The 19,894-nt window shown below is 36.2% G+C and overlaps 2 protein-coding genes across 11 annotated transcripts in view; both read right to left on the bottom strand.

Annotated features, from left to right (window-relative positions):
* LOC127881858 (basement membrane-specific heparan sulfate proteoglycan core protein-like) overlaps positions 1-9,646 on the bottom strand; it is a 198,207-nt gene extending 188,561 nt beyond the window's left edge. For 4 of the 5 annotated variants that reach the window (XM_052430022.1, XM_052430024.1, XM_052430023.1 and 1 more), the window contains exon 1: positions 9,076-9,646. In XM_052430022.1, coding sequence (XP_052285982.1) covers positions 9,076-9,150 — 75 coding nt within the window. In that variant the 5' untranslated portion in view covers positions 9,151-9,646. The remainder of the gene's footprint in view (positions 1-9,075) is intronic. The other variant, XM_052430025.1, reaches the window with a different exon arrangement.
* A 4,161-nt stretch (positions 9,647-13,807) lies between these two features.
* Positions 13,808-19,894, bottom strand: part of LOC127881860 (kinesin-like protein KIF20B) — a 113,444-nt gene continuing 107,357 nt past the window's right edge. For all 6 annotated transcript variants that reach the window (XM_052430029.1, XM_052430030.1, XM_052430026.1 and 3 more), the window contains 4 exons: positions 18,839-19,006; positions 18,498-18,600; positions 16,058-16,287; positions 13,808-15,781 (listed from right to left, as the gene is read on the bottom strand). In XM_052430029.1, coding sequence (XP_052285989.1) covers positions 15,722-15,781; positions 16,058-16,287; positions 18,498-18,600; positions 18,839-19,006 — 561 coding nt within the window. In that variant the 3' untranslated portion in view covers positions 13,808-15,721. The remainder of the gene's footprint in view (positions 15,782-16,057; positions 16,288-18,497; positions 18,601-18,838; positions 19,007-19,894) is intronic.

The raw sequence follows: 19,894 nt of genomic DNA on the forward strand, positions 1-19,894 counted from the left end.
CCTCAGTGTTTTCAGTACCAAACCTCTGCGCCCTCAGTGTTTTCAGTACCAAACCTCTGCGCCCTCAGTGTTTTCAGTACCAAACCTCTGCGCCCTCAGTGTTTTCAGTACCAAACCTCTGCGCCCTCAGTGTTTTCAGTACCAAACCTCTGGGCCCTCAGTGTTTTCAGTACCAAACCTCTGCGCCCTCAGTGTTTTCAGTACCAAACCTCTGCGCCCTCAGTGTTTTCAGTACCAAACCTCTGCGCCCTCAGTGTTTTCAGTACCAAACCTCTGGGCCCTCAGTGTTTTCAGTACCAAACCTCTGCGCCCTCAGTGTTTTCAGTACCAAATCTCTGCGCCCTCAGTGTTTTCAGTACCAAACCTCTGCGCCCTCAGTGTTTTCAGTACCAAACCTCTGCGCCCTCAGTGTTTTCAGTACCAAACCTCTGGGCCCTCAGTGTTTTCAGTACCAAACCTCTGCGCCCTCAGTGTTTTCAGTACCAAACCTCTGCGCCCTCAGTGTTTTCAGTACCAAACCTCTGCGCCCTCAGTGTTTTCAGTACCAAACCTCTGGGCCCTCAGTGTTTTCAGTACCAAACCTCTGCGCCCTCAGTGTTTTCAGTACCAAACCTCTGCGCCCTCAGTGTTTTCAGTACCAAACCTCTGCGCCCTCAGTGTTTTCAGTACCAAACCTCTGCGCCCTCAGTGTTTTCAGTACCAAACCTCTGCGCCCTCAGTGTTTTCAGAAAAGATTTTCTATTGATCTATAAATACCATTTGACCTCTTGCGGGTAGTCAGCTTTGACCCAAGTGGCATAATTTAAAGAAAAAGTGTAAAGTAACATGGCATGTTACATAAGAATGGGACCACCAAATGATGTTATATGCTAAATATGTACACTTCTTGGCCTTGTCCTTTAAGAGAACATTTTCCCAAACATGTACCTTACAGTTTCATATAGGACTTTTAAAGTTTCCACTTAAAATAAATAAGTAAAACAAAGTATCCATATTTTGACAATTAAACTTGCATTACTATGAAAATATTAATACAATATCTATTTAGTGTAATGTGGTAAAATAATTACCAAAATAGTTGTCATTAAAGGGGCCTTTTCACAGATTTTGGCATGTATTGAAGTTTGTCATTAAATGCTTTATATTGATAAATGGAAACATTGGATCTAAAATGATCCAGTAAAAAAAAAAAGAATACAATTACAGAAAGAGAAAAAGTAACCCGCAATCGGACTCGAACAACTGACCCCTGGAGTAAAAGTCTATCGCTTAGACCACTTGGCCATCCGTGCTCATAGACTGAGTGATGTATTTTATGCTTTATATAAGCAATCCTCATAGTATCACAAAATATAACGACAACAACAGAACTCTCCAAATTATTCAATTGTTTCGCGTTGCAAGGCTTTATAATTTTCAGGTTTTTAAATCTTCAAAAGATGCATATAATGGATTATATTTTAGAGCATAGTTAATGTTCAGTATAACTGTTTCCTCACAAATACCATGACTACAACAAAAATTTACGAATCTGAAACCATTTTTTTTCAATTTTGCCAATTTACCAAAACGTGAAAAGGCCCCTTTAATGTTTTAACAGGATTATTGTGTGATTATCCAAAATGGCCCATGGTATATAGCATGTTGACTAAGTTACATCAGATCTTTTCTCCCTGCTTTTGCAAGGGCCATATTTAGGCCACTTTCCTCTAAGAGAATTTATTTAAAATGATGCAATTTTCCCCAAATTTCAAGCTTACCTTAGGAAATTTCTTCCTCTTTTTCAGTTTTGTCGATAATTGTTTACCCAAAATGGCAGGAAAGACCCTTTCCCCAAATCAAGAAAATAAGCCCTGATGCAGTAGAGGACTGCAAAGTTCACAACATTTGTAACACCCTGTGTTAAACATTTTGTTGTGAACAGTGTGTTGGCAGATTACTAGGTTCCTAATTCGACTAATGGCCCCCTCCCACATCCACTCTGGTCATCTCCAGTCAGTAGACTTCGCCCCAAGCAACACTGGCATGATGCCCACAAATGGAGATGAGTTAATATAGTTTCTTAAGGACATACAATACATGAATGAAAAATGTTTTGACAAAATGTTTTGCAATTTTCTACTGTGAGGTGAAGTAGAGAATTTAAGTTAGTGTTTTTTTTTTTATACTTTAATTAATTTGACAAGTTGAAGAAAGGTTAAGACAGCGAGGCTTAAAGAAATCTCAAATACAGTCTACCGTAATTACTCATAAGTGTTTTCGGACACTCTAAGCTCTGGGACAACCCCTTTTTGAGCCAAAATATTTTTTCATGACTCTTAATTTTCCGACATGCACGTTTTCATCCATCATTAATGACTATAAACTTTCGGACAAACATTTTACAAGGCTATTTTACCAGATTTCGGCCCTGTATTTGCTTATCTTGTGACACTTCGATCATTGATTTTTACAAGCGGATTAAGGTCATAAAACCTGGCAGATGCATGCCTGAGGACAATGGACCATAACATTTGCGTAATTGGGTAAATGACTATGTATACCAAAAGAAAACAATCGCTTCACCCAACAGCATTCTAAATGATATCTTCCTATTAAAGAAGCAGTATGTTTAATGTTTTTACTTTTTTATTCTGTATCATTTCAGGCAAGAGTTAGCAAAGCTGTGAAGTTGTATTTACATTTGAAATCCAAAGCGAAAACACTATTGTGCATTGATTTATCGCTTTTATTTTAATATTATTATAATTTTCTGACATTTAATTTTTGTCTCTAATTTTTAAATATTTTCCGTATCTAAATTTTCTGACATGAAAACAAATAATTATTTTTAAGTGTCCAAAAACTTAGTCATTACAGTAATCCGTTTCAGTTGAGCAATATATTCCAATAATTGTAATTCACATTGAATTATAAAAATCTTTCCTAAACACAAAAGTACGCTATAAGTTGTTTTTTTTAAATAGAAATACTGTATTGGATTGATAACTTAGGCTATGATTCTTATACGATATTATTAATTTGAAATGTAAACACTAAAGGGACTGTCCAACAGATTAAAGCGTCGTTCGACGCGAATCGATATTTTGGGAAACTACAAGGATTGCTTATATAGCTAAAAAATACCTCTGCATTTGACGTGAGCGTGGATGATCGAGTGGTAAAGTCGGGAGACATTTTACTCCAAGCTTCCATGACTCTAGGGGTCAGTGGTTCAAGCCCTGTGGAGGTTAACGTTTTTTCTTCTTTTTTTTAAATTGTTTTCTTATTTTTTACTGGAGATTTTTAGTTCAAATGTTTAAATTTATCAATATAAAGCATTAAAAGCAGTTAACGACAAGCTTTAATACATGCCAAAATCTGTTGGACGGCCCCTTTAATTTCATGTATATATTCAAATTTAAGAACAAATGAATGAGGATGTTTATATATTATGACAAGTTGAAATGTCTTCAAGTCAAAAACAGCATTAAATTTTGACCTTAAACAGGAAATGAAAGGCCCAACAAATGTGTCTGCTATGTTCATTCTAGAGCAGGATCAAGGCTTGAAGGTATGAAAAACACAAGTTTATCTGACACCCACAGTTTGACCTTCTAAAAAATCATTTAGCTGTAGGATAAAGTGGATAATGACACATCCAGTACATTGAAGTGTCCTTTGTGACTGACAATGAGTGGTGTACTGTATGTGTACCTTAAGGCTCAAGCTTACAAAACAATTATGAATGATCGTCTTGCTTCTGTAAGTATTCTTTTAACTGCTTGATCTTATCATAGCCAGCACAATACCAGGGTTATAATGGTATGACAGTCATTTATAGTAGAACCCTAATGGTTTTAACTTCTAAATGTGATTTCTTAACCATGCTATGTTCAGGATTGGTATCCTCATATAACAATGTGGCTAATAAAGCCACTCTGTAGACCTGCCTTACCAGGCCAACATCTCGGTCCACTAGGCCAGGACCATCAAGCATGCATGACCAAGGGATACAGATAATGAGAAGCTATGCTGTCCTGGGGTTGACAATCAGTTGATTTTTCAGACCAAAAGGGCAGAAAAAGTAAGTACGAAATATCTAACACCTCAATCTAGTTCACAGGAAAACTGTCACACAATTTATATGCCTTATCTACATTTGAAACTTAACATACTTTTTTATTTATAAATTCAACCTAAACAAAATGGGTTAAAGTTCAATTTGCCATTCTGTGAACAGGTCCATTGAAATGATGTTTATTTCACAAGGCTAGTTGCAAACTTACAAAATTGTGTGATAAAGTGCCTTTCATTTCAGATTAAGCCTTATGGTGACCTTTTCAAACTTCCACACTCCTTTACTGGGTCAGGGATATTGGAAAACTAATAATGACTGAATCTGTTGTTAATATGCCTTGGAAAGATAACCATGCCAACAACAGAGGATGGTGGCTAATACTATGCTGTTAATTTTGAAAAGACAAACACAACAATTACAGTACAAATTTAGGGTTGAACAAGAAAGCCAAAGCCCCTAAGGCGCCCGCCTGAGAACCCTAAAAACATTACTGTTTTGAGCAGGTAGTGTAGATTCCTAATAACATTACTGTTCTGAGCAGGTAGTGTAGATCCCTAATAATGTTACTGTTCTGAGCAGGTAGTGTAGATCCCTAATAATGTTACTGTTCTGAACAGGTAGTGTAAATCCCTAATAACGTTACTGTTCTGAGCAGGTAGTGTAGATCCCTAATAACATTAATGTTCTGAGCAGGTAGTGTAGATCCCTAATAACGTTAATGTTCTGAGCAGGTAGTGTAGATCCCTAATAATGTTACTGTTCTGAACAGGTAGTGTAGATCCCTAATAACGTTAATGTTCTGAGCAGGTAGTGTAGATCCCTAATAATGTTACTGTTCTGAACCGGTAGTGTAGATCCCTAATAACGTTAATGTTCTGAGCAGGTAGTGTAGATCCCTAATAATGTTACTGTTCTGAGCAGGTAGTGTAGATCCCTAATAACATTAATGTTCTGAGCAGGTAGTGTAGATCCCTTATAACATTAATGTTCTGAGCAGGTAGTGTAGATCCCTAATAACATTAATGTTCTGAGCAGGTAGTGTAGATCCCTAATAATGTTAATGTTCTGAGCAGGTAGTGTAGATCCCTAATAACATTAATGTTCTGAGCAGGTAGTGTAGATTCCTAATAACGTTAATGTTCTGAGCAGGTAGTGTAGATCCCTTATAACGTTACTGTTCTGAGCAGGTAGTGTAGATCCCTAATAACGTTAATGTTTTGAGCAGGTAGTGTAGATCCCTAAGATTTCAAATGCTTTGATTTAAGCCAGATGAGGAAAACAAGCGCGACTAATTGCAGTCGTGTTTTTCAATGAAATGGAATCATATTTCACTTTGTGGAGAAATACTTAGACCAAATGTTACCGAAGTTTCATAAAGATTGGGCAGAAAATAAGGCCTAAAGAGTTATTATAGCCCTGAAAAGTTTGTGACAGACGGACGGACCGAGGAACTGACAGGCAGAAATCGGCCTTTGGCAGTGGATAATAATAATAACAATAAAAATTGGAATCAAATTTAACACACTGTCCAAATTAAGAGTTGTCTTGCAAAGAAGAATTCTTTATTGCATAATCTCTTTATTAGAATTAAGTGATTGACTAAAGCTGATTGACATCAACTGATACAAGGTTAATCTTCGAGTGTTAATCTCAGTGTTTATTCAATGCGTTGTCAAGATGTAGAGGAATTAAATTGCACAGATATATAACGATCAAGATACCAAGGATGTGACTAATGAATGAACCCGTTATGGAACACTGGTTAGCTATATCATTGCACTTGTGTAAGAGCCCATTTGGCCATGTCATTGGCATTCCATGCATGCACTTGAGTAGGAAGTTAATACCACATATAATGATACAAGACTATGTATTAAACAAGGGACTGCATCCTATGATACAAGACTATGTAACTAGAGACCACATCCTATGATACAAGACTATGTAACTAGGGACCACATCCTATGATACAAGACCATGTATAAACTAGGGACCACATCCTATGATACAAGACTATGTAACTAGGGACTGCATCCTATGATACAAGACTATGTAACTAGGGACCACATCCAATGATACAAGACTATGTAACTAGGGACCACATCCTATGATACAAGACTATGTAACTAGGGACCGCATCCTATGATACAAGACTATGTAACAAGGGAAAGGATCACACAAGGCTGCTAAAAAGGGGCAGGGTGGAAAGTATGACAAGTCTTGTGACATTTTTTTACAATTTAATAAATAAGGGACTTTCTTTGAACAACCCTGGTAAATAAGTTTTTTAAGCATAGTTTCTTCATTGGCGATTGAATATTTGCTAACATTTCCGAAATTTCAACAGATTTTCACATTTGTGTGTTCGACCATTCTAGAGAGGCAAACCGCAAAAGAGCAGAGCGCAACACCCACCTATTGAATTCTTGATCTTTCCACTTCCTGTGAAAACCCCATTTTATTCTGTTCCAAATATGGACTTAATTTTAATAAAGCAATTTACTTTGTATTGGTGCTCTTTTAACATATTTTGTACTGCTTTGCTGAGGAATAACTTTTACCATGTTTTATGCATCTGAAATTATCTGGCTTGAGGTTTTGTTTGAAAATCAACATAACTGTTTTTATAATGTGCAAATACCAGACAGTCATAATTTATAAAATTCTGAATTGTATTGACATATATTAAAGACTATCATATAACCATAAATCATTGAATGTTTAAAATGACCCCATTTCAGTGAGAGGAGATAGGATAGTATTTCTTCAAGCCAGGTTTCTATTTGCTTGGGTATACCCCTATGCAATATGTGTAGCATGTACATTAAAATACATCTACTTAACCTGTCTCACACAGTCGTTCAGGTCACATACCACACCTGTCTTTTGCCGCACTTAGCAATGACTGTGGACCTTTCATAGACGCAAATTGAATAATTTTAACAAACTTTGTTGAGAATCACTATTATGATTTGAACACCATAATTATTTTCAACATATATTAGATTTAAAAGTTTTAATTTTAAAAATCAAGTTTTTGCTGTATTGACTTATTGAAGCTGCAGACGGAAATGATTTCGATAACTTTAAGAGTTAGCCGAGGATTTTTTCTGTGAAGTTTTGTTAAAAGCTGCTTAGAAGTTTAGGAAGAAATTTAGTTTGAATGAAAGATATACCCGAGACGCATGACCGCCACAGGGCAGTCCCAAAAGCTAAAAATAAAAATATACATTAGTTCTTTTTTTTTGCTCCAGTTCTTACTGTCAATATGCTTAATGAGGCATGAATTTCTTGTACAGTGGACTCAAATTAACTGTGGCCTCTATTATTGAAAGTTGGAATGTCTTGCTGACAAATGTTAACAATTAACCAACGAACATTTAGATTGAATAAAAATTGACAGCCTTTTAATGAAGTGACTTGAACCATTCAATATTCCAACGAAAGAATTGAAGAGACTTTTGCAAAAAATATAATGTTTTCTTATCAATCTACAGTAGATCTTGACAGAAACAAATTCAGATTCAGATATTCAGCTCAGAAATTGTTGGGGACATTTTAATTATTTATGCAATGCTGCCTTGCTGAGATAACATAGCTTTCCAGACTGTGGAGATGGCCATCTGTAGATTTTCACAGAAGAAATGCAACCTGCATCCGACTGTTTAAATCTGTCAGAGATCTGTATGCCTGCCAGTAGACCCTGTACAGCGGGATTGAGACTGCATCCTGCTACAGCTGCTCTATACATTCCAAGTCTAATGAAAACAGCCGGAGAATAGTTGTCACACTAGTCAGGGAATTAGTTATTATATAAACATGTAGTGAATATTTTATTAAAGTTAGTAGTTATTATTCAATTTAAGTATCAACATTTTCAGTTGGTTATATTCCAGTTATTTGTAGTAAATAATGGTAGCAATTATAAAGTTAAGAGATAAATAAAATATTAACTTGTAAACCAGCATATGAAAGTACGTATTGAATATGATATGACACAATGGGAACCATACATATATCATGTAAACAAAAAATAACAACAAATGACCCTGTGATTGTACATACAATGTTCTTAGCATAATGAGAACCAATTTATACCAATACAACATAAGTTTGTTATAAGCACAATTATGCACAGGTCACTGGCCACCATATGGGCTGGGTGTGAATGCATATACATTAAGATCAGGGCACAGTAGGCCCCGACACAGGTGGAAGTAACGTACCCAGGATAGTATTTTTCATATACATATTTTTTAGGAGCCCAATATATTCAAATAAATATATAAAATCATGTTTAATGAGAAAAAAAATGACAAAGAGCCCTTTGTCAATTTTTTTCTCATTAAACATGATTTTATATATTTATTTGAATATATTGGGTTTAATGAGAAAAAAAATGACAAAGAGCCCTTTGTCAATTTTTTTCTCATTAAACAAGATTTTATATATTTATTTGAATATATTGGGCTCCTAAAAAAATAAAAAAATAAAAATACTATCCAGGGTACGTTACTGCCACCTGTGGGCCCCGATTGTCATAATAATGTTGTATCTTTAACTCATAAACGAATATACATGAACACGATATACACGTGTATATCGATGAATTTCAAAGGAATTATTGTTAAAAACTTTATGACTCAAATGTTTGTTTTTTACTTAACAGAAACAATAAATGGATTAAGTGAACGACTTTTGACTCAAATGATAATGGAATAGTCTCTACCTAGCGGGACTTTAAGCCTCTTATCGCTCGCCACTGCTAAACCGAAGAAGGGTCCCCATTCGAGTTACAACTGCCCATCACGTAATTAAAATTGAACGTGAAAAGCAATCAATGAGAATCGCGTCCTGTTAACAAATCTCTATGCACATCTACATCGTATGCGCGTTTATACTTACTTCAAATTTTGCCGTAGACTTAAATAAACGAGAAACAAAAGCAAGAGTAATGAGAATGATTTAAAAAAAAATAACGCTAGTCTATGAAATATTTTAACTGATGTACTTACCAATTCTAAAGAAAGTGAACCGATAACACATAACGCGAACAAAAGGGTCCAAAGACCCGAACGGGGTCCTGTCATAGTTAGAAATCCAGTATTCTGTATCCCGAGAAAGGGTACACTAGGACAATGCCCTTATATCCCAAACTGATAACTATTTCAATTATCGCAAGCACTTCATTTGAGGCGAGTGCAGAATGTCAGCTATTTCCTATGGAGGGTGTACTCCCGTATGCAAGTCCTAATCGTTCTCACTCCGTGCTGACTAATGAGAAAATTCAGCAGCGAAACTCCGGTCTCACTTTCCACCAGTACTGCAGCGTCTCCAGCCAGCAAAGAGACGAGACTGGGTTCACTTTTACCTACATGTTAATTTGAAACTTTCCCGTCTCTCTCAAATAGCAAGATCAGCTAAAGGTTTCACGCGCGACTGATCAACGGGTAAACAGCACAATGTTCTCTTCAGTTACAACCCTGTTGATCTTCGGCAGAACGAGAGGAAAATGAAACCGACTAGTGTTCAAATTAATGCACTTTTGGTCAATTTAAGTGTTTGGAGACTAACGTGCAAGATAATAAACCTAGACAGAGTTAGTGTGACATTTATTTGAAGAACGCAGTCTGTTTACTTACGTAATCTCAATACTACCCTGTTGATTTGGGGCCAGTGTTATCTTGTCCGTCTAATCAATAAATTTTAGGATATCTAAAAGCAGCTTAACGTGAAACATGTAAGATTCCGCAATCAAATCTTATCGGATTTATGACTGTCGGAACTTACGCAAGATGTCGTTGCCCCATCCCCCTCACGATATCATTGATTGCTTAACTATCAATGTTGTACGGTCCCTACTTGTCCACATAGGACAGTATTGTTTAAAATAAACAAACCTATTGTAATTTAATTGGTATAGTGTAATATTGTATATAACTATTCGGACACTACATTTTGGGCGTATTTTCCCCGAAAAATGGTTTCGAGTGTCGGTACTGCAGTAGGCGTTTTTTAACTAGGCGTATTCATATATATGTTGCATTAAAAGTCCCAAGCAAATATTGCGTACCAAGATCAGATATGTGTGTGTAACTTTCGAAACAACCGTACACAGATTGCAACACATACTGCTATATTGTGCCGGAAGTATCTGACATGGGAATGTTAAAAGCAAAATTAATCGAATGAATGCAGGGTTTTCTTTTCCTTCTTTAGCACGGGTCCATTCCACGGAAATTGTTTAAAATGATGCATTTCCGCAAATTTTCACGTGTACATGGGACAACCGTCCACCTTGTTTTATTGCCCCCACACTTTTCTTTGTTTTGTCAATATTCCTCACACCGAAAAGCTATCCAGTTTCCCTTAAAGGGGCCTTTTCACAGATTTTGGCATTTTTTTAACTTATTCATTAAATGCTTTATATCGATAAATGTAAACATTGGATCGTAAAAGCTCCAGTAAAAAATCAAGAATAAAATTAAAAAAAGGAAAAGAACATTGCCCGGACCAGGTTTCGAACCAGTGACCCCTGGAGTCCTGCCAGAGTCCTGAAGTAAAAACGCTCTAGCCTACTGAGCTATTCCGCCGAGTATACATCAATGACGTATTTTATACATTATATAAGCAATCTTCGTAGTTTCACAAAATTTAACGACAAAAACAGAACTCTCCAAATTATTCAATCGTTTCGCGTTGCAACGCTTTATAATTTTTTGGTTTTAAAATCGTAAAAAGATGCATATAATGGCTATATTAGAGCATGGTTAATGTTCAGTATAAAGGGATCTTTTCACGCTTTGGTAAATTGACAAAATTGAAAAAAGTTGTTTCAGATTCGTAAGTTTTCGTTTTAGTTATGATATTTGTGAGGAAACAGTAATACTGAACATTTACCATGGTCTAATATAGCCATTATATGCATCTTTTGAAGATTTTAAAGCCTAAAAATTATAAAGCGTTGCAACGCGAAACAATTGAATAATTTGGAGAGTTCTGTTTTTGTCGTTAAATTTTGTGAAACTACGAAGATTGCTTATATAAGGTATAAAATACGTCAAGTAAGTGTACTCGGCGGAATAGCTCAGTAGGCTAAAGCGTTTTTACTTCAGAACTCCAGGGGTCACTGGTTCGAAACCTGGTCCGGGCAATGTTCTTTTCCTTTTTTAAATTTTATTCTTGATTTTTTACTGGAGCTTTTACGATCCAATCTTTACATTTATCGATATAAAGCATTTAATGAATAAGTAAAAAAATGCCAAAATCTGTGAAAAGGCACCTTTAAAGGAGCCTTTGCACGTTTTGGTAAATTGACAAAATAAAAAAACATGTTTCAGATTCGCACATGTTCGTTGTAGTTATGATATTTGTAAGAAAACAGTAATGCTGAACATTTACCATTCTCTAAAATATCCATTCTATGCATCTTTTAACGATTTAAAAGGACGAAAATTATAAAGCGTTGCAACACGAAACAATTGAATAATTTGGAGAGTTCTGTTGTTGCCGTTATATGCTTTGATACTACAAGGATTGCTTATATAAAGTATAAAATTCCTCACTTATTGCGTGAGCATGGATGGCCGAGTGGTCTAAGCGATAGACTTTTACTCCAAGGGTCAGTGGTTCGAGCTCAGTTGAGGGTTACTTTTTTACATTTCTTGAAATTATTATTGCTTTATACTGGATCTTTTTATATCAAATGTTTACATTTGTCAATACAAAGCATTTAACGACAAACTTCAATACATGCCAAAATCTGTGAAAAGGCTCCTTTAATCAAGAAAACATGCGCTGTTATAAAGATTAACTGCCAAAAGCGACGAACGTTGTGTATGACATTCTAAAGGAACACGGCCCTCAGGCATGTGTGTGCACGTGATGAACTCGATCCTACCTATATATTTAACTTACTAGACTCACGAAAGTTGGGATGAACATTTCCAGCTATTTTAGTTGTTTTTGAACGATTTTCAATTGCGGTGTGATCTTGTGTTTTTATGGGAAGCCGAAGTGCCTAGATGAAACCCCACATACCCGTTAAGTCGACTTCAACACAAATGCACATGCTTCAGGGAACGAGGATTGAATCTTGGTCGCCTAGGTGAGAAGCGTTTGTACTCACCAGAATGCCGGCAAATAGAATATATGTGGGCAAACTAAAAATACAACAAATGTCCACTCGCCAAATCACCGATCGCTCCCTCCACCTAGCCACATGACCTAGACATAAGAAATCCTAAATACGGTAGCAAACGACCGCATTTTAGGAATTATCTTTGGTGGTATGTATTGGTTATGGTATTTTCTTTAGCCCGTCATTTGCCTGGCACTCTTGATATCCATTAGCAAAAATTTACGCATGGATTTTTTCTGATATTTGCATGAGGTTTCGTTCGTGCACTTTTTGCACGAGTTTAATGACACAATTTACGTACATTTAGTGAGTACGAACGAATCAATTAACATCGCTTCTAGTTCGGAGACTAATGTATTCTTCGAACTGTACTTAAATATATTCATGTAAAACGCCAGTGCCAGTTTAAAATAGTCGAACTATACCATGTAAGCTAAAGCACAGCGATGTCGAACAACGAATGGAGGCCGCTTCTTTTACGATTCTTTAATTAACGAGCCAATCATACTTGAGAATCTGTTGGCAAGTGGTCAGCTGTAGAGGCAATAAAACACCATTTATAGACGTAAATGTAAGACTTTCAGTAATCGGGTGCATGGACTGTACATGTTTTGAAGAGTATTATTGTTAGACTTACCTCGCGGAGGACCATATTGTCGTGTGTGTTTTCAAAACAAGACGCTCATGATGACCCTTAGGTGCTCAGCCGAGTTCATGACACAAATTCTTGAAGACATGGCCTGGTGACTTTTTGCCCGCACTTGACCCAGAAGCAAACATGGCCTTAATATTACCAAGACAAACATTATGCAGGAGTTTCATCAAGATGGAGTCATAAATGTGACCTCTAAGACACAAGATTTTTCTAAGACATGGTCTGCTGACCTGCTTTGTAGACACACATTACCGTGCCTCGAGTTGAAACTCTGCCTAGTTACTGTCCTAACATTATGACAATGTTTCGTCAAGCTTGTGTCACAAATATGGCCTCTAGAGTGGTAACATGGTTTTTCTTAGAACTGATCTGGGGACCTTGTTGAAGGAAGCACTTTACCGATATTCGAACTAGACATAGTCCAGAAAAACAATCTGACAAATTTTCATCACAACCGAGTCATAAATGCAGCCTTTAAGTTGTAACAAGTTTTTCTAAGATTTTACCTGGTGACCTAGTTTTAATGTATGTGACCAAACTCAACCTCGGCCTAGATATTATGCATTCCGAACAAGTTTCATCAAGAAAGTCATAATTTGGCCTTTTGAGTGGTAACAATATTTTCTTAGATTTGATCTGGTGATCTAGTTTTTGGACACATGGGGCACAGAATCGAACTTGGCCAAAATGTTGTTTAAACATTCCGATAGTTTCATCACTTTATCACAATACGATGAACAACCGTAGCCTATAGAATGGCAACAAGCTAGAGGTTGATGACACTGCAAGACAAAGTGTGATCACAATAGTTCACTTTGCACACTAGCTTTATGCTCAGATGGGCTAAAGCAGTGGTCAACGTGTCGTCATTTAAAGACTCTTTTATTAATCACATTAAGTACAACTTTTTGAAACACATAATTTACAACAGGCATAATAGACAACACCAACAATATATATATATGTTTATTGAATATAATTACCGGTATACACAACTGGTGACTAAGAATTGAAATGTTACAGAAAGTGCTAATCATACAGGGGAAACAGTGTTAGAATGAGACCAGAAGCGTCTGACAGAAGGCAAAGTCTAACAGTTAAGTGTAGATGTATAAGCAATACTGGGTATATAGATGACAAGTTGCACAGTCATGTACAAGCAATCACTGGTAGACCACAGTCCAGTTAGACAGTCAGTAACAAGCAATCAAGTACACGGAGATTTGAGTTGACCGATGTCAAGTTTTACAAATATTTCAAATGCATTTTTCACTAAACAAAATATACATGATATTTGTACTGATATGATGAAACAGGAACAGTTTCAATAAAACTATTTGTTGTAATAGGTTTGTCATTATAAATACTGAAATTTATTGCTTAGTGAACCACACCTATGATAACAGCTACCATTAAGTTTGAAAAGAAATTAAGTAGGTAAGGAGAAAACATGTAATATAGGCTCCAGGTACAAAGAGACTACAGTACAACAGCTGCACAATTTGGGCACCTGTTGCATGCACACCAGACGTACACATTAAACCAGTAATTAAAATGATTCAGGCTGAGTTGAAAAGTATATGATTGTGAACATGTCCAACATGTGCATGGTATAGGTATGTTAAGATTATTAATTTAACAGCAAAACATTGTTTAGCTACATTTTACTTAAAAAATCTACATGATCATTATGCCTTACTGGTAAATTACTGATTAATTATTTACCAACTAACTGGTTTCTAAAAAAACAAAAACATTTAAATAAATATGACCAAAAAGAAGTATATTTACAAAGAAACTATTAATGGCTATACACACTGATGAACGATACAGCTTGTAAAATGAAGTGAGATATCAATGCATATGTAGTCAAGTATTGTTTCACCAAACTAGTTCCATGAATCAATCTATACAAATCTTACTTATCACAATAATTTCACAAACCTGTGAAACAACCTTACGTATTTGATATCAATTTTATATGTTATTAAGATGTAAGCATAATTTCAATAGTAAATCAAATTATGCTTTGAACACACATAGTAAAGTGATTGAGATTTGTCAAATTAAACCAGTAACTGGTTTATCAGTCAACTGCTTGTGCTTTAAGACATCACTGCAGATAGAACAAGAAACCGTCGGAGACGGGTGATGCTCCCCAAAGTTTTCTTTTCTCACAATATTGCACTATATATTCAGATAAAAGGAAACGTCTTGAGGGCACAGTAGTTGGGGGGACAAGAATTTTTTTATTGAAAATTTAAAAGGGCCATAACTCTGTGAAAAATCATCCGACCAGAACCCGCTGATAATATGCACATCTCCTCTTGGTAGTGAAGCTTCCCATAAAGTGTCATTGAATTCCGGTCATTAGTTGCTGAGAAATAGCCCGGACAAGAATTGCACTATATGAACAGTTAATGGAAAATTTCAAAGGGCCATAACTCTGTGAAAAATCATCTGACCAGAACCCGCTGATAATATGCACATCTCCTCTTGGTAGTGAAGCTTCCCATAAAGTTTCATTGAATTCCGGTCATTAGTTGCTGAGAAATAGCCCGGACAAAAATTGTGCACGGACGGACACACGGATGGACAGACGAAGCGGCGACTATATGCTCCCCCCAAAATAAATTTTGGGGGAGCATAATAAACCATTAGCAAGCTACAATAAATTATACTGACTCATCAGGATAAGGAAAAGGCAAACAAAAATTAAATGAAGAACATATGGGAAATGTACAATGATAACAAACGTTTGTTCACAATGGTTGTATTTGTACAAGTTTATATTACACCCAGTCTGGGACAGATATTTCCATACTTTACAGCGTGTACAGTGACAGCGTGTACAGTGATATCATTTTCAATGTCGTCGACTTCTGAGACTTCTTGTAACTGACTTGTGGACATCAGGTGGAGATTGCTGAAATAATAATCACTTATAACATTAGAACCATTCCACCACACAAAGATAGAGGTCTATATGCAGATTTATCCTTGAAAAGCACAATTAAATACTTAAATGTCTTAATATAACAACTTTAATTCTTTTTCAAGTCTAAATGTTTACATTTTGATCTTACCATTACTTGAAAGGATTGGTTATGTATAAGTTGTTATAAGTATTTTATATATATATTTAACAATAAATTAAAGTTTGCATCTGCACAGAAAACAGGATATTAATAATAGTACTGACCACAAACTCCCTGGTGTTGTTCAAGGGTTCAGAGATGTATGTTTCCTCCCTGTAGAGCTTGTGCTTGCCACGCCCCCTACTGGCCTTCTTGTCACCATGGTTACTGGTGTCCTCTGCGACTGATCTGGACCTTTCAGAGTTGTCCTGCCTGAGAGGGGACTTGAGGGGCGAGTTCTGGGGGGACTTTTGGGGACTGAATGTCTCAGCTATACTGTCTAGAATACGCTTGCCTGAAGGGGACATCAATTCACAGATTGCATCTCAGGATATAGTACATTCGATAAAGTCCATGTAACATGGGAAATTATTATCCAAATTATTGCTAAAACATTTGCAGGAAATAAAATACACATACAAATGTCAAAACATTAATCATTATTTTGTATCTGGACATTGTTATCTGGAAGATTACTGGAAGATTAATGGGATTACAAAAGTGAACATGGAAACATCCGTAATTTGCCTTTAAATAAAAAAAAAATTACATAGTTAAAATACAGTAAAATATCATTGATCATGCTAATGATAGTTACATATTTGTTCATACAGTAAGTATTTTATTTGCCAGAGTATCTGCCTTATTAGTTTAATAAATGGATAGTTTTAATGTGCAACTTAAATTTAAGCACAAAATATAATGATCAATATGTACATGGAATTTAAATCAAAAGCATGAATAAACAAGCAAATTCGTTGAATTGATAACCCCCGCCATTATACTTCTTGACACAAAAGTTTTCTGGACAGATGGACAACCCCAACGTGCATCATCCTCTTATCCATATATATACTCATACAAAGTTTCCATGAAATCCGTCAATGCACTTCCAAGATATGGCTCCGGACACACAAAAAGCATTTTTTCAAAGTACAAAGGGCCATAACTCTGTTATTATCTCATGGTGTACAATGCCATTTGGCGTGCATCATCCTCTTATCCATATATATACTCATACCAAGTTTCAATGAAATCCGCAAAAGCACTTCCAAGATATGGCTCCGGACACACAAAAAAAGCAATTTTTCAAAGTACAAAGGGTCATAACGCTGTTATTATCCGATGGTGTACAATGCCATTTAGCATGCATCATCCTCTTATCCATATATATACTCATACCAAGTTTCAATGAAATCCGCCAAAGCACTTCCAAGATATGGCTCCGGACACAAAAGTGCCGGACGGACGGATGGACAACGCCAAAACAATATCCCTCCGCCTATGGCGTGGAGATAAAAAAAGCAAATTAATTTTTGCATGATGTATTCACAAAATAATGCCTTATCATGTTTTAACGAAGCCATCTATTCCTATCCGCCTGGAATCTTTAGGAATGTAGGCGTCCATCTTTTGGACATTGGTCTGGAAATTAACTTAGGTTGCCTAGGCGACATTATGTTGAAATTTTCATCAGGGCCATTCCAGAATTTGTGGTGCACAAAATTTATTAACTTTATGGAAGCAGATAGTTCTGGAAAAAAGGGAAGTGCGTATGAGTTAAAGGAATTCGGTTTACCCAAGTTCAGATTATGGTTATTTCAAGTTAGTTCTTTTAATGCGCAAAAGCATTTTAAATTGGACTGGTGGTGCTGTTTACCGGTAACGTTCGTTTTTTAGATACAGAGATAAAAAACTTTTAACTCTATTGAAAAAGTGAGTTTAAGTGCTTATTGCCCATTATAAGTTTAAACAAGAAACCGTCGGAGACGGGTGATGCTCCCCAAAGTTTTTTTTGGTCACAATATTGCACTATATATTCAGATAAAAGGAAACGTCATGAGAGGCATTACTTTAGACAAAATAATACGATGGATGGTTTAGCAACTTAAAAATTTCAAAGGGCCTTAACTCTCTAAAGAAATCATCTAACCAGAACCCACAAATAACATGCGCATCTCCTCAAGGTAGTTAAGCTTCCCATAAAGCTTCTTGAATTCCAGTCAGTTAGTTGGGGGGACAAGAATTGCACTATATGTACAGTTAATGGAAAATTTCAAAGGGCCATAACTCTGTGAAAAATCATCCGACCAGAACCGGCTGATAATATACACATCTCCTCTTGGTAGTGAAGCTTCCCATAAAGTTTAATTGAATTCCGGTCATTATTTGCTGAAAAATAGCCCGGACAAAAATTGTGCACGGACGGACACACGCACGGACAGACGAAGCGGCGACTATATGCTCCCCCCAAAAATTTTGGGGGAGCTTAAAAAAACTTAATCCAAATATCATCAGTACTATCTAATGAAGCACAGTGGCCAGTTTTGTGGAGAGACACAACAACCGACAGACAGAGGAGAACTCTGAAGTCCTTACTGGTGAAACCAATAGTGGGACTAGTAAGAAGTCTTGCAATTAGGGCTTTATAACAACTCCAGCTGGATGGCAAATCTTCCTAATTTGAGATAAGAGGTTAAGCTGGTTATGTATTTGAACACTTACTGGTTTTACCCATTGGCGATTCTCTGAAGGACTGCAGAAGTCTGTTTTTCATTCGTTTTTGAGACCGCTGCCCAGACATTGCAGGATCTTTGTTCTCCTCATTCTAAAACACAAAATTTTTTGGTCTCAGTCTAAACATCTTTTATATCATAAAGAGAGCATTAAACACATAATTATGACTTAATAAAGTATTTGTAACTTAAAACTTATTTTTTACACAATTTACTCATTCTTACAATGACAAAGTCTCAATTCTCAGTAACACTTTATATATTGAACAGAGGTTAATGTGCACACTGCATAGATAAAGAGGCTATATAATGTTAAGTAAAGATCAGAACCTTTGATAAGTCAACAATGGAGCCATTTTTCTTGCGAGTTCTACGGAGTGTTTTAGCTGCCACAGGGGGTGTGGCGTCCACTTGTAGATGTGACGAGTAGTCTTCACTCTCTGACACAGCTGATGTCTCTGCAACATCATCCCTGCTCTGACGCTTGGGCTCCGGGATCTATGTAGAGTGCATTCACAGATTAGTGGTTAAGGGAATTTTAGTACACAATTTACCAGTATTGACTTTTATAGTGAACAACTTCCAATAACTTTTATTGTACCAACAAAATTGTGAATTAAGCGAGACTTTAAATCAAACAGCTAACATATACTCCTTTATCTATTGTTTAACAAGAGATGTGTTTGTCAGAAACACAATGCCCCCTATTGCGCCGCTTTGAAGCCATAAATTTGACCTTTGACCTTTACGGATGACCTTGACCTTTCACCACTCAAAATGTGCAGCTCCATGAGATACACATGCATGCCAAATATCAAGTTGCTATCTTCAATATTGCAAAAGTTATGACCAAGGTTAAAGTTTTGGGACACACAATGAATGAATGACTTACTGACTAACAGGCCAAAAACAATATACCCCCAATCTTTCGATCCGGGGGCATAAAAAGCCAAAACAGCAACTGTTAGCTTATCAAAGTTGATAAAAGAGAATGCAACATATGCATCTACAAGTTCCAAGCACTGCCATCAACAAGATGTCCCTATGTTGCTCACTTCAGATCAGAAGGAACTTAATTATATAAAATAAATTAATCATGTAACAAGAAACATGGCAACGCCACGAAATCAGGTTTTCAATCTTTTAATTATTACTTAAAATTATTCAGCCATCCCAAGCTTTCTCTACGTGTAAGCTACAAACACACACAAATAATAGCACAAACCTCCAAACTTAACTTATTTAGCAGTAAGCAGTTAATATATTTTAAGTCACAGTGACCTTGGCCTTGATCCAACTAATCACAAACAATAATTGCAAGCTAGATCTGCACGTAAGCTACCAATAAAAAAAACTTTGAAACAATGCCTGAATAAAAACTTGTAG

The sequence above is a fragment of the Dreissena polymorpha genome, chromosome 5 (genome assembly GCF_020536995.1).
Source record: "Dreissena polymorpha isolate Duluth1 chromosome 5, UMN_Dpol_1.0, whole genome shotgun sequence".
In the NCBI taxonomy this organism is placed as follows: Eukaryota; Metazoa; Mollusca; class Bivalvia; order Myida; family Dreissenidae; genus Dreissena; species Dreissena polymorpha.